General features: G+C 49.9%; 1 protein-coding gene across 1 annotated transcript; it reads right to left on the bottom strand.

Annotated features, from left to right (window-relative positions):
* Nucleotides 3,620-10,513, bottom strand: LTBR (lymphotoxin beta receptor). The gene is given in 10 exon segments (NM_001314281.1): nt 3,620-3,861; nt 4,156-4,384; nt 5,013-5,038; nt 5,351-5,458; nt 8,869-8,960; nt 9,093-9,189; nt 9,560-9,712; nt 9,803-9,928; nt 10,182-10,278; nt 10,397-10,513. Coding segments are annotated over 10 exon segments (1,287 nt in total).

Below are 15,982 nucleotides of genomic sequence, written 5' to 3' on the forward strand. Positions count from 1 at the left end.
ACAGATCTTGCATACAAAACTTATGTGTAGGATCTGTATGCTGAAAACTGCAAACCACTGTTGAAAGAAATAAAAAAAGATGTAAATAAATGGCAAGATATGTTTATGGGTTGGAAAACTCAATATTGTGAAGATGTCAGTTCTCCCCAATTCGAATCATAGAGTCAATCACCTTCACTCAAAAATCACAGCAGGTTTTTTTTTTTTTTAAAGAAATTGGCAAGTGGATTCTAAAATGTATGCGGAAAAGAAACTGAAAGGGACTAAAAAAAGAACAATAATTGGAGAAATTACATCACCCAATTTCAAGACTTAGGAAGCTACAGAAATCAAGACTGTGATGTTAGCAAAAGGATAGACACAGGCTGATGGAGCCAGCAGAGTCCAGAAATAAAGTGGCACAAATATTATCAACTGACCTGACAAAGAAACAAAGATAATTCAATGGAGAAAGAACAGTCTTTTTAACAAATGGTGCTGGAATAATTAAACATTTATATGCAAAGACCAAATACTTCAACACATACCTCATACTTAAACACACACAAAAAGGCTCATAAGCATAAATTTAAAAAGTGAAACTGTGAAACATCTAGAAGAAATGTTTCCCTTTTTATTTATTCAGTTCAGTTCAGTTGATCAGTCGTGTCCGACTCTTTGCGACCCCATGGACTGCAGCACACCAGGCTTCCATGTCCATCACCAACTCCTGGAGCTTGCTCAAACTTACGTCCATCAGGGCGGTGATGCCATCCAACCATCTCATCCTCTGTCGACCCCTTCTCCTCCTGTCCTCAATCTTTCGCAGCGTCAGGGTCTTTTCCAATGAGTCAATTCTTCGCATCAGGTGGCCAAAGTATTGAAATTTCAGCTTCAGCATCAGTCCTTCCAATGAATATTCAGGACTGATTTCCTTTAGGATTGACTGGTTGGATCTCCTTGCAGTCCAAGAGACTCTCAAGAATCTTCTTCAACATCACCGTTCAAAAGCATCAATTCTTCAGTGCTCAGCTTTCTTTATAATTCAAGTCTCACATTCATGCATGACTACTGGAAAAACTATACCTTTGACTAGATGGACCTTTGTTGGCAAAATAATGTGTCTGCTTTTTAATATGCTGTCTAGGTTGGTCATAGCTTTTCTTCCAAGGAGCAAGTGTCTTTTAATTTCATGGCTGCAGTCACCATCTGCAGTGATTTTGGAGACCAAAAAAATGAAGTCTCTCACTGTTTCCATTGTTTCCCCATATATTTGCCATGAAGAGAAGGGACTGGATTTATTCGTTAAGTTTTATTTTAATTGGATAACTGCTTTACAATGTTGTGCTGGCTTCTGTCATACAATAATATGAATCAGTCATAAGTATATATATATATATATCCCCTCCCTCTTGAAACTTCCCTCCTCACTCCTGGCACCATTTCTTAAAAATAAGTTTCCTCCTTTTATTTTGTTGGAAAAAAAAATGTATAGTTTTTTAAAAGTCTAAATACCCTGAAACAACGATTAAGGAATCATGATGTCTGGCTCTCGCCTATGGCAAGAGCAGGAGGCTTTCATTCTCTGTCTAAAAATACAGCTCACATTATTTACTGCTCAAAAAAGGAAGTTAGATTTAATACTTTCAAGGTCAACCTTAAATAACCCATCCGCTGGGTTGGATCAGAAGACTCCTGGAGTGTGTGCCTTGGAGCTTCCCCACCTTGAAGGGCCCCAGCAACAGTCATAACATTAGACCCAGAGGGTGGCCTTTTATGGAAGGAGCCGTCAGCTGCAGCAGCTCTCCTCGAAATCTTTCCAGCTAAGACGGTTTCTACTGGGCAGCACAGTAGATAAATTCTGGGGCCCCAAACATTTACAAACAACAAGAGAGCCTGAGAAGATCTGGAGTTCTTTGGAGGAAGAAAAGAAAATACAAGCACATTCGGAGATGCTGTGGTTTGATACCAGACCACTGGAATAAAGCGAGTCACACGAATTTTAGGGGGTTTCTCGCTACATCTAAACGTTATATGTACACTGTACTGCAGCCTATTAAGTGTACAGTAGCATTATGTCTAAAAACCAGCATACACGCCTTCATTTAGAAATACTTTATTGCTAAAAAATGCTAACCATCATCAATAACTCAGGGTTGCCACGATTTATTAAAAAAAAAAACCCACAATAAAGCGAGGTAAGCCTGCAAGACAAGAAGAAATAAAGTAAAAGTCACGGTGCTTCTTCTGGTTGAAGGAGGCCGGCCTCCATCTCTTTATCAGCAGAATGTGAACTTGGCCTCTCAATTTAGGTCTAAAGTATGGATCTTTCCCTTCACCCAACCTTGCCAAATACGGCCTTCTCGGGTGTTCCAGGGGCTATGACTCCGTGCTTCCGATGCAGGGTATAGGTTTGATCCTTGGTCGGGGAGGTTTGCTGCATGTCACACAGTGCGGCCAAACAGACAAAACGGAAAGCCTTGCCAAACCCTTTTGTGCTTTGTTTTGAACCTGGGGGTTTGAGAGTCGGCTGAGAACTTCATACCTGCAGGGTATGGAGGAGGTCTGATGATTTGAGAAAACCAGTCCATTTTATCTATTCAGAGAAATTCTCTTTTTTACCCAGTAGGACTCTAGACCCAGTCTAACAGGGCCTATCCCAACCATGTACAGCTAAACTGGGCAACTGACTTATCCTCTCTGGGCCTCAGTCTCCTCATATATTAAATGGGAATAGTCCTCATACTTGCCTCCTGAGGGTTTTGTGAGGGGTGCATAGGTAAGGTTGCATGGCATTGAGAACACTGCCTGCCACATTGCCAGAGATTGTTGTCCAATACTATCATCACCTGAATTCCATATACCAGCCTGTCACACAAATACCTCGTGGGATTATAGTTGATGACATTTTATATTCCATGGTTTTGACCTGTGCCGTTGACATGGCCCCAGTGGAATCGTGTTTCTCTATAAATCCAAAGGAAATCAAGGGCCTAGGTCTCAGTCTCCTCTTTATTTGTATGTGGGTACAGTTCATAAATACACTCACCAATTTTTTTCCTCCCCATCCAAAACTCCCTTATACCTTGAACCCTACCCAAGCCCTTGGTTAGAGAGACTCGCTTTCCTGTCGAGGAGGGGAGGGGTGGGTGGTCCTCCTTGTCACTCCGGCTTCTTGTTGGGTCTCCCTCCGTCCACTGAAGTGCGGGCCCTCAAAGGGCCTCTGAAGCTTGGGGATGTTGAGCACCATGACTCTGCCAGGGGGGCCCCAGTCCTTGAGTGATTGCGTGGCTGGCTCCGTTCCGTGCCAGGCTTGGGATTCAGATGCCAGGGGGCAGGGTTAGGGTCACGTGCCCTGTCTGTGCCTGAGGCTGAGCCGGTGCAGCCGCAGTGGGCAGGGAGTCTGCAGTGGAGTCCCGGGCCTGCTCAGGCGGCCTGGAGAGTCCCGCCGGGGCGCCGTTCCCAGCCAGCGCCGGTCCTGCTCTCAGAGAGGCAATGTCTGAGGCCTGGCCCCTCAGGGTCCAGCCCTCCGGGCCCTTCCCAGGCCCTCAGTCAGGCCTGTGTGGGGAGGGCAGCCTCCCTTCTCCTGGCTCCTCCAGACATCGTCCGGCATGGCTGACACTTTGGGTCCTTGGCTCTGTCAGAGGGCGTAGCACCCCAGTGTCTCTGTCTCAGCCAGGTGCCAAGCCTTGCCATCCTCCTGGTAGGGCATGGAGAGCCCGGGAGGGCAGGGGGCACCCTCTTCGGGGATGGGGTACGGAGGCTCTGGGGGGGCGGGGGGGTCTCCGGGGCCCCGGGCTCCCCCCAGGACCGGCCCGTTGTAGATGTAGATGTTGCCGGTGACGGTCACAGAGCCGCCGGTGACATGAATGCCGTTGGTGCCTGTGGGAAGGAAGGCAGAGTGAGGGGGCGAGGGGTCAAGGTTGAGGGGGGCCCCCACGTGCTGCCAGCACGGGCCTCCGGCTTCCCCAGGGCCCCATCTGCCATCTCCCCTTTCTGCCCTGTCCCTCTCCATGCGCTTCGGTTTCCTGAGCTCTGCGCTCATTCCCTGTTTTCTTGGTTTTCAGTCTCGTCCCTTCTCTGTAGTCAGGACACTGGCTGTTGCAGTCTCCTCTTTTCTGCCCGGCTCACACGCTCTCCCCCTGCCCACCCTCCCTCCCCGTCCCCTCTTCTCACCAGGGGCCACCTGGCCTTGTTCTGGGGGCTCAGCATCCAGGTCCCTGGCCTGGCTCAGGGGACTCTGCTGTTGGAGCACCTCTTCCTCCAAACCCGGGTTCGCTGGGACGCTGGCCGAGGCCAGGGCCAAGTCTCCAGGGGCAGGCAGAAGCGGCTTTACCAGGTCAGGAACGTGTGTATTGAACCTTGGGGGCTCCCAGTTTCCATCAGCAGGATTCGATTCCTCTCCCTGCAGGACAGAGGCCGAGAACCAGCCAAGGACGGGGGTCTCAGACTCCATCTTTCTTTAATTCCCACCCCAACCCCATGCCTAGGCAGCTCCATGCCCTCACCAAGCTTCCTGCCTCAGGACCTTTGCACTTGACGTTTACTCTTCCTGGAGCACTTTCCCTGCTACATCCTGACGTCTGGCCCTCTTTTCTTCAGCTCTCTGCTCAAATATCAGCTGACCACAGAGGCTCTCTGTCCACTCTAAGATAGTATACCCTCATGGCTTGCCACTGTCCCCCCCCCCCGCCCGCCCACCCCACCATGCTTTATTTAGCAGTTGGGCTCAGTTGCTTCAAGCAAGAATACTGGAGTGGGTTGCCATTTCCTTCTCTATATTTTTAGTTGTCACCACCTAATACATAGTCGACTAACTTTATCCTTGCTCCACTGGTATGAAACTCTGGGAGGGTAGAGACTTTGCTTTGTTCACTGCTATTTCCATAGTGCCTGGCACACAGCGTGCTCAATAAATTATTAGCTGAATGATTAAATGGATGTTGAAGCTGCAGATTCTTTTCCTGCCTGCCCCCCACCCTTGTTCACCTGTCCCCTGCCCCTCCTTGCTGCCTCCCTAGCCTCCCCATTACCTCTGGGTGCCTCTTGAGCAGGGATCCTGGAATAGAAAATGAAATGGCAGGCCTCAGACCAGCAGGCTTTCCCCTCCACACCCCACCCCACAGTATGGCACTGCCCACTCTGGGCTCCCAGGATGATCAGTCTGTCATTACCCTTATCTCCAGCCTCAGAAAGAAGGGGCTGGATTAATGTGATGTCTGTGTTGGGGACAAGTGCTGGGTGTCTTGAGGGTGTGAAGGGGCAGAAGTGTTGGCCCTGAGGGAGCTGAATATTCTCTCCAGCCCCCTACCCCACCTGGATGGGCACAGTCCCAGGCAGACATCCCTGCTGGCCTCTGAGTCTTTCCTACCTAGCTTTCTGCAGAGAGAGGGGTGGCTCTTCCAGGTGTAGATGAAGACGGTGGTGAGGAGCAGGAACGAGACCAGAGGCAGCAGGATGGCCAGCACGAGCATCATTCCTGGAGGACAGCAGACAGGACGAGGCGTGAGGGACCGAGGAGAGCAGCGGGTGGATGGGGCAATTAGGGAGCAGCTCTCCAGTTCTCAGGCCACCCAGATAGGAAACGGGGCGCAGGCTTCCCCTCCTGCTACTGCTCAGTCCTGTCTGACTCTTTCCAACCCAGGCTCCTCCGTCCATGGGATTTTCCAGGCAAGAATATTGGAGGGGGTTGCCATTCCCTCCTCCAGGGGATCTTCCTGACCCAGGGATGGAGTCTTTTACGTCTCCTGCATTGGCAGGCAGATTCTTTACCACTTGTGCCACCTGGGAAGTTCTTTCCCCTGTAGACCCACTGCAGTTCCTAAAGGAGGAGCTGGAGAAACTTCCCTTGGGTTACAGAGAAGGGGCGTAGAGCCTGATGTGGGTGGGGGGGACACCCCCCACCGAGAACCAGGAGAACCAGGAGAGACTCTGCCTCGGATGGAGATGTTTGGGGTGAGTGTGGTTGGCCACCGGCACAAGGGCAGCCCTGTGAGGGTGAGGACAGGCACTTGGGCTGGAAATGGGAATGGGAGGCAGTAAAGGGAGGGTGGGCTTGGGGTTGTGAGCAGACATGGCTGCGGGGTAAAGCCATGTTTCTGCAGATTTGACTATCTGACAGCAAGATATACAGCAGTAGGAGCTGAACCTGTCCTTCTATAGCCATGGGAGTGTTTACAGGGGTGAGAGTCGGTGTCCCGGCTGCTGAACTCTGCCTGTGGCTTTCTGGATGAGGGGGGCTGCTGAATCTCCACTGGGAGATTGCTTGGGGCAGCTCCCAGGAGTGGGAGGGAAGGGGAGGCTGGGCTTCTCAGGTGTCCGTGTACAGCCATGGGCAACCATTGTCTTCCTGTGGGCCTTGTGCTGCCATTGACAGCATGGAGTCCACTATGCCTGTCACTTTTTCTGTCACCTGCGGACCTGGACGTTTAGACACTGGGAGTTCACCCTTGGTGGTTCATCTAATTCTGTGGCCTAAGTGAGTCCAGAGTAGGAGGTGTGGGGAAGAATTAGACCTGGGTTCCTGCTCAGTTGTGTGTTTTTCATATACAAAATGAGGAGATTAGCTTATGTACTCTCTGAAAGTCAAGCTCTAAATACCAATCTGAGAATTACAGAGCCAAGGACATGAAGACCTATTAGCATCAAAAGATGTGTGCTTCCAACAGGGGAAGGATGAGGGGAAGGGATAGTTCGGGACTTTGGAATGGACACGTACGCACGGCTATATTTAGAATGGATAACCAACAGGGACCTACTGTATAGCACATGGAACTCTGCTCAATGTTATGTGGCAGCCTGGATGGGAGGGGAGTTTGGGGGAGAATGGAGATATATATATATATATATATAGCTGAGTCCCTCTGCTGTACACCTGAAACTATCACAACATTGTTAATCAGCTCTGGTGGTGGTGCTTTAGTTGCTCAGTCGTGTCCGACTCTTTAAGACCCCATGGACTGCAGCCTGCTAGGCTCCTCTGCCCATGGGATTTCCTAGGCAAGAATACTGGAATGGATTGCTATTTCATTCTCCAGGGAATCTTCCCAACCCAGGGATTGAACCCAGGTCTCCTGCATTGCAGGCAGATGCTTTACTAATTGAGCCACCAGGGAAGCCCCGTTAATCAGCTATGGTGGTGGTTTAGTTGCTAAGTCATGTCTGACTTTTTCGACCCCAGGGACTATAGCCAGCTAGGCTCCTCTGTCCATGGGATTCTCCAGGCAAGAATAATGGCGTGGGTTGCCATTTCCTCCTCCTGGGGATCTTCCCGGCCCACAGGTTGAACCCAGGTCTCCTGCATTGCAGGCAGATTCTTTGCCAACTGAGCTACAAGGGAAGCCCTCATCAGCTATACACCAATGCTGCTGCTGCCAAGTCGCTTCAGTCGTGTCCGATTCTGTGCGACCCCATAGATGGCAGCCCACCAGGCTCCCTCGTCCCTGGGATTCTCCAAGCAAGAACAGTGGAGTGGGTTGCCGATTCCTTCTCCAATGCATGAAAGTGAAAAGTGAAAGTGAAGTTGCTCAGTCTCTTAGAGACCCCATGGACTGCAGCCTACTAGGCTCCTCCATCCATGGGATTTTCCAGGCAAGAGTACTAGAGTGGGGTGCCATTGCCGTCTCCACCAATACAAAAGAAAAAAGAAAAAAAGTGCCAATCATTTTTTATACACAGTTAAAAATTAATAATAGAATGTAGAAAAGATTATGCTATAGTTGGATGAAAAATTAAGTTACAAACATTCAAATGACTCCACTTTTAGAAAAAATGTTATTTTTTTCTATTGTGTGGAAAAATTTCTGGGAAGATATATTCAAAAATGTCGAGTGGATATGCCAGCTGATGGTTCTGTAGGTGAAGTTTAGTTTTGTTTATCTGAATTTTCTAATCTTTTACAGTCTGCATGTATTATGGCATGGGTTTTGGAGTAAGAAAGACCTACAACAGGTCTTCATAATACCAACTACCACATGGGTGATCTTGGGCAAGTCACCTAACCTCTCTGGGCATTGGTTTCCTCATCTGTCAGTAAGGATAATAATAGGACTATTTCATAGGATCATTACGAGGTTTAAATGAGTTAGTGAAAGTCAAGTTCACAAAGTGTCTAACGCACTAGCTCTTATTAAACGGAAGCTATGATTATAAATGCTCAGCCATTTTTTAAAATTAAGGAAATAAACTTTCCCTTGATTGATAACAATGATAGTCATTAGAAACATAATATAATTCTCTATAGGGCTTCCCTGGTAGCTCAGCAGTAAAGAATCCACCTGCAATGCAGGAGATGCGAGTTTGATCCCTTGGTGGGGAAGATCCCCTGGAAGAGGGCATGGCAACCCACTCCAGTACTCCTGAAGAGTCCCCTGGACAGAGAAGCCTGAGGGCTATGGTCCACAGGAACACGACTGTAGCGACTAAACACGAGCATGCCTATTCTTTCAGGCAAGGAAAGCAATAATTCCAAAGGAAAGACCAAGAAAGCATCAAAGGTGGAATCTTCTCTCTAGTGATGGAAACTGTAACCTACTATGCTCAGTAAATGGGTTATGGGAAGGAGGCATGTCCAGAATGATAACAGTGATATCAGGTACAGTTATATCTATATCTATAGATCTATAGTTACATCTGTATCTATGTCTCTGTGTAGACGTACTATTGTATGTAACTTTTAAGTTACATGTAGAACATATAACTTAAAAAGTGCGTGTATACACATACACGTGTGTAAGTAACCTGGCCCCGGGATACTCCAGTTTTTCTTTGAAGAGCTTCTTGCCTTAACTCTGAGAGGAAAGGGTTCATCATTTTCCCATTTTTTTTAGATGGATGGAATTAAGGCATTTTCCCAGATGCCCCCTCCCCATGCCCCTGGCCCCTCCTCACCTGGCATGTCGGAGGGCTCTTGTGGATTTCTGCAACTGGTGTCAGATTGGGGGGTGCCCGGGGCTTCCTCCACGAGGCCCTGGTCCTCACACCTGTGGAGGAAAGAGCCCAGCTCAGGGGGTCTCCCGGCTGGAAGTGGAGCTGGTCTGTGGAGCTGAGCGTGAGGTGGGCTGTCACTGGCTGGGGCTGGGAGGGCCGGAGGAATGCAGGCTGGGCACCCTCACCTGGTGTGGGGCTGGCAGCGGGCGGTGGGAGAGGAGGTGTTCTGGAAGTGTCCAGCTTTACAGGGGACACAGTTGCTGTTAGCCTCCGTGACTTCATCTGGCAGGAGAGAAGCGTGGGGCAGCCAGGATGAGTGGGCACAGGGGGCTTCTGTCCAGCTGTGGGCTTCTATGACACCTGCTGGACGGCCCCCTACTCACCCACCCTCCCCAGTCTGTACTTTGCAGCATCTTTCCTTCTCTCCCCATTGTCCAGCTTCCTCTCAGTGCTGGAAGGACCTTGAACCCTGCACCGTCCCAACTCCATTTCTCTGCAGGTTCCATGTGTGAGCCTTTCTCAGGCAGGGAGAAGCATTTTATTACACAGAGAACTAGCCACCTGGGGCATCACCATGGACACAGCACCCTGCACCCATTCACGAGCGCCTGCCCAGCCTCCTTCCCACCCTCTGCTGCCAGTGACCTCTGACCTTTGAGCTCGGCCTCAGTGCCAGGCGGGCAGTCGGAGAGTGGCTCACAGTGCTCACACTCAGAGTTCCAAAAGACGCAGTACATCCCCGGCTGGCAGTGACACTGGGTCTTGCGGTTGCTAGTGCAAGGCATGAGCTCCACGAAGCCCAGCACTGCAGGGGTGATGAGGGGGGTGCTCGGCACAGGGGCTGCGCTCCAGGACGTCCCAGCCCCCCGCCCCCACCCCGGAACACCCCACTCACTCTTGTCACAGGGGCGGCACAGCTGGCAGAAGGAGAGATGGTTCCAGTGCTCATTGTACGACTTCTCGGGGCACGTGGCACAGACGGTGTTCTGGAGGCGGCTACATTTGGTGGAGATGTGCATGCCTAGGTTGTGAGTGGGGCAAGAGAAGGCTCAGGGGACTGGGGTTCCCACGGTGCCCTCTGCTGCTTGCTGCGTGACCCTGGGCCTGTCCCGGTGCCTACATCGGATGGCCGGCCAGTGTCTCTTGCTCTCTGTTTCTGCCAGCTGATTTCCCTGGGAGCTGGTGTCCGGTGTCTATCTGAGGCAGCAAGGTGGGCTGGAGCCCCCTGTACCCCGCCTCCCTGTCCCAGACTTCCTCTGGTCCTGGCCTCTTACCCGGGGGGCATCGAGAGCAGCAGAGGCGAAGCTTGGACTCGTAGTACTCCTTTTCCTGGTCTCCGCAGCTTTGGTTCTCTGTGTGGTATGGGAGCCCCTTCAAGAAGAGATGGAATCGGGGGGAGAATTATTCAGGGGTCAGCTGGGAGGAGCAGAGGGACATCAGAGAGGATGGCCCAGACCCCTCTCCCCTAGTCAAGCCCGCCCCCACCTACCTGCATGGGCCCCTCCCTCTCCAGCTGGGGTTGGGCCGCGGCCAGGAGACCCCAGATGCCCAGGATGAGTAACCCCCAGGCCAGGCCGCTGTGGGAGGTGGCCCACGGCAGGCGCATGGCGGCCAGTCAGCCTGCCAGCCGAGCAGAGGGATGGAGGCCTGGGAGGGAGGTGGGAGCCTGGACGTCCTGGCCAGTGGTGGCAGAGCCCAGAGGCTGGGACAGGACTTGACGGACGCGCCCCGGGGGCCGGAACGGCCGGGCCTGGCCTGGCCTCCGGGGCTCCAGCGCCGGGGCTCAGGAAGTGGGAGTGGAGCGGCCGGCGCGGGGCGGGGACAGGGAGCGCTGGAGCCCAGGCGGCCTCTGTCGCAATCGGGAAGAGGAACAGGCTTGGCTGGCCAACGACGTAGGGCGGGAGGGGCGGCCGGGAAAGCACGTGAGGGCAGCAGGGCCGGAACCCGGGCCTCCTCCCTTCTCCTTGGGCCTGATTGGAGAGGAGAACACAGGCCAGGCTGGGCCAGCTGGTGGGAAAGGGGTGGTGGAGCCAGGAGACGGTCCTCAGATGGGCACTAGGGAGCCCGGCTGGGGCAAAGCGGACCCGGGAACAGATAGAGTTCCAGACAGAGCTGTGTCTGGCCAGATCTGAAAAAATGGATGGGCTTGGGACTGTCAGACTTGGAGGGTGTGGAGATCCACTGGGAGCCATGGACAGCTAGCCAGACCAGCATCTGGGAACCAGAAGTACCTCTTGGCAGACTTACTGGACTCCTGGGTTACCGCCCTGTCGTGTGAATTTTTAATATAAACTGCAAAAGAGTTGCCCGCCCCCCTGCCCCTCCCCTGAGTCAACCCAACCCACAGACCAGTGGGCACAGGTCACCTAGGAGACACTCTAGAGGGTTCAGCAGCCCCTGCCCTCCCCCCCCAACCTCCGTGTTCTCAGAGAATGCAGGGACTTGAAGACTGAGTTCCCGTGGTCAGAGTGGCCAGGCCGGGGCTGGACAACCACCACCCTCAGGCCTAAGACCTCACCTTAAAGCCTTCGGATCCCTGAGCTGACAGCCCGCCTGTCCAGGCCTCTCACCTTAAGGATGAGGATGCTGAGGCCAGGATACCATGTAAAAGAGAGCAGGATTTCAGGAGGGCTTGGTCTGGCCCCTGCCCTGTTTTTTCCTACCATTTCCTTGCAATTCATTAAGGCATCCTCGCCCTCCCCGGCCCACACCAGGGAGTCTGGTTTCCACATTTCTCTGCTTCTGGCTAACTCCCACCTGTCACTGAGGGTCACCTGGGCTTGGGGAGGCACCCCACCCTGGGCTGCACAGCCACTCCACCCAGATCCCTCCCTGTGACCCGCTGCTTATCATCCGCCGGCCACTGGCCTTTTGTGCTTGGCAACAGCCTGCCCTGAAACTGCAAGTCTGGGTTCTGGGAGCTTCGCACAGAGTCCGGTATGGACCACGTGTCCAGCAAATATTGATGGACTAATTTGATGATGCGTCTGCCTACAATTCGGGAGACCCAGGTTCGATCCCTGGGTTGTGAAGATCTCCTGGAGAAGGAAATGGGAACCCACTCCAGTACTCTTGGCTGGAAAATTCCATGGACGGAGGAGCTTGGTAGGCTACAGTCCATGGGGTCGCAAAGAGTCAGACATGACTGAGTGACTTCAATGTCAATGTCAATGTCAATATTGATGATGACTTGCCCACATTACATAGCCAGTCCGTGGCAAAGCAAGCCTACAGTCTGGGCTCCAGATGTCTGGGCCCTAGCTCAGTCCAGTAACTGCCTCCTCATGACTCAGCAGAGCCCCTCCAGGCGTGAGGGGTTGACTTGCTGGGCATACAACCTTACCCTGGTTGGTCTGACTGGCTGGACAGGCTCCTGGTGGAGAAGCAGGGGAGCCCTGGGCAGGCGTGTACCTGAGGGGTCAGAGGAATCACAAAAGAGTGAACTGGCCTGCCTGAGATTTAGACACCTCTCTCCTCTCCTAGTACAGGCCCAGGACTTGTATTCTTCCAGTGAATGTCCTGCGCTGCCCCGGGGTGGGGAAGAAGTGTCAGAACGGGCGTGTGCACTGCTCAGGTCAAGGAAATGGAGACTGGGACTGGAGCAATTAAATGCAGAAAGGTCTGTGTGCGTTTTGACTTTAGATCCATTTTTCTGTTTTTTAGACATTTATAAAAATTGAAGTTTAGTTTATTTACAATATTGTATTAGTTTCAGGTGTTGTTGTTTAGTTGCTAAGTTATTTCCAACTCTTTTGCGACTCTATAGACTGTAGCCTGCTACGTTCCTCTGTCAGTAGGATTTCCCAGGTAGGAACACTGAAGTGGGTTGCCATATCCTTCTCCAGGGGATCATCCCAACCCAGGGATTGAACCTAAGTCTCCTGCATTGGCAGGTGGATTCCTTACGGCCACCAAGGAAGCCCAGTTTCACGTGCACAGCAAAGTTATTTTCTCAGATTCTTTCCCATTATAGGTTACTATATTAATTATAATTCCCTGTGTTGTACAGTAGGCCCTTGCTGTTTATCTATTTTATATGTAGTAGTGTGTATCTGTTAATCCCATACCCCTAATTTATCACTCCCTGCTGTCTTTCCCTCTTGGCAACCATAAGTTTGTTTTCTATGCCTGTGAGTTTATTCCTATTTAGCATATAGAATCATGTGTATTATTTTTTAGATTCCACATTTGTGATATCATATATTATTTGCAAAAGTAGGAAGTGAAGAAATACCTGGAGTGACAGGCAAATTTGGGCTTAGAATACAGAATGAAACAGGGCAAAGGCTAATAGAGTTTTGCCAGGAGAGCGCACTGGTCATAGCAAACACCCTCTTTCAATAACACAAGAGAAGATTCTACACATGGACATCACCAGATGGTCAATACTGAAATCAGATTGATTATATTCTTTGCAGCCAAAGATGGAGAAGCTCTGTACAGTCAGCAAAAATAAGACCAGGAGCTGACTGTGGCTCACATCATGAACTCCTTATTGCCAAGTTCAGACTTAAATTGAAGAAAGTGGGAAAACCACTAGACCACTCAGGTATGACCTAAATCAAATCCCTTATGATTATACAGTGGAAGCGAGAAATAGATTTAAGGGCCTAGATCTGATAGATAGAGTGCCTGATGAACTATGGACGGAGGTTCGTGACATTGTACAGGAAGCAAGGATCAAGACCATCCCCAAGAAAAAGAAATGCAGAAAGGTAAAATGGTTGTCTGAGGAAGTCTTACAAATAGCTGTGAAAAGTAGAGAAGTGAAAGGCTAAGGAGAAAAGGGAAGATATACCCATTTGAATGCAGAGTTCCAAAGAATAGCAAGGAGAGATAAGAAAGCCTTCTTCAGTGATCAATGCAAAGAAATAGAGGAAAACAACAGAATGGGAAAGACTAGCGATCTCTTCAAGAAAATTAGAGATACTAAGGGAACATTTCATGCAAAGATGGGCTCGATAAAGGACAGAAATGGTATAGACCTAACAGAAGCAGAAGATATTAAGAAGAGGTGGCAAGAATACACAGAAGAACTGTACAAAAAAGGTCTTCACGACCCAGATAATCATGATGATGTGATCACTAATCTAGAGCCAGACATCCTGGAGTGTGAAGTCAAGAGGGCTTTAGGAAGAACCACTATGAACAAAGCTAGGGGAGGTGATGGAATTCCAGTTGAGCTATTTCAAATCCTGAAAGATGATGCTGTGAAAGTGCTGCACTCAATATGCCAGCAAATTTGGGAAACTCAGCAGTGGCCACAGGACTGGAAAAAGTAAGTTTTCATTCCAATCTCTAAGAAAGGCAATGCCAAAGAATGTTCAGACTACCACACAATTGCACTCATCTCACATGCTAGTAAAGTAATGCTCAAAATTCTCCAAGCCAGGCTTCAACAGTATGTGAACTGTGAACTTCCTGATGTTCAAGCTAGATTTAGAAAAGGCAGAGGAACCAGAGATCAAATTGCCAACATCTGCTGGATCATCAAAAAAGCAAGAGAGTTCCAGAGAAACATCTATTTCTGCTTTATTGACTATGCCAAAGCCTTTGACTGTGTGGATCACAATAAACTGTGGAAAATTCTTAAAGAAATAGGACTACCAGACCACCTGACATGCCTCTTGAGAAACCTATATGCAGGTCAGGAAGCAACAGTTAGAACTGGACATGGAACAACAGACTGGTTCCAAACCAGGAAAGGAGTACATCAAGGCTGTATATTGTCACCCTGCTTATTTAGCTTCTATGCAGAGTACATCATGAAACGCTGGGCTGGATGAAGCACAAGCTGGAATCAAGATTGCCAGGAGGAATATCAATAACCTCAGATATGCAGATGACACCACCCTTATGGCAGAAAGTGAAGAACTAAAGAGCCTCTTGATGAAAGTGAAAGAGGAGAGTGAAAAAGTTGGCTTAAAGCTCAACATTCAGAAAACTAAGATCATGGCATCCGGTCCCATCAGTTCAGTTCAGTTCATTTCATTTCAGTCACTCAGTCGTGTCCGACTCTTTCCGACCCCGTGAACTGCAGCAGGCCTCCCTGTCCCATCACCAACTCCCGGAGTTCACCCAAACCCATGTCCATCAAGTTGGTGATGCCCTCCAACCATCTCATCCTCTGTTGCCCCCTTCTCCTCCTGCTGTCAATCTTTCCCAGCATCAGGGTCTTTTCAAATGAGTCAGCTCTTTGCATCAGGTAGCCAAAATATCACTTCATGGCAAATAGATGGGGAGATAGTGGAAACAGTGAAATATTTCATTTTTTTGGTCTCCAAAATCACTGCAGATGGTGACGGCAACCGTGAAATTAAAAGACGCTTACTCCTTGGAAGAAAAGTTATGACCAACCTAGACAGCATATTGAAAAGCTGAGACATTACTTTGTCAACAAAGGTCCATCTAGTTAAAGCTATGGTTTTTCCAGTAGTCATGTATGGATATGAGAGTTGGACTATAAAGAAAGCTGAGCCCTGAAGTATTGATGCTTTTGAACTGTGGTGATGGAGAAGACTCTTGAGAGTCCCTTGGACTGCAAGGAGATCCAACAGTCCATCTTAAAGGAAATCAATCCTGAATATTCTTTAGAAGGACTGATGCTGAAGCTGAAACTCCAATACTTTGGCCACCTGTTGTGAAGAGCTGACTCATTTGAAAAGACCCTAATGCTGGGAAAGATTGAAGGAGGGAGGAGAAGGGAACGACAAAGGATGAGATGGCTGGATGGCATCACCGACTCAATGGACATGAGTTTGAGTAAACCCTGGGAGTTGGTGATGGACAGGGAGGCCTGGAGTGCTGCAATCCATGGGGTTGCAAAAAGTCAGACATGATGGAGCGATTGAGCTGAACTGAACTGATATTACTTACCTGCCTCTGTCTTATTTCACTTAGTATGATCTCCTCTATATCCACCCAAGTTACTGCAAATGACAGTACTTCATTCTTTTTTATGGCTGAGTAATATTCACATATGGGCTTCCCTGGTGGCTCAGACAGTAAAGCGTCTGCCTGCAATGAGGCAGACCCGGGTTTGATTCCTGGGTCGGGAAGATCCCCTGGAGAAGGA

Source organism: Capra hircus, chromosome 5 (genome assembly GCF_001704415.2).
Source record: "Capra hircus breed San Clemente chromosome 5, ASM170441v1, whole genome shotgun sequence".
In the NCBI taxonomy this organism is placed as follows: Eukaryota; Metazoa; Chordata; class Mammalia; order Artiodactyla; family Bovidae; genus Capra; species Capra hircus.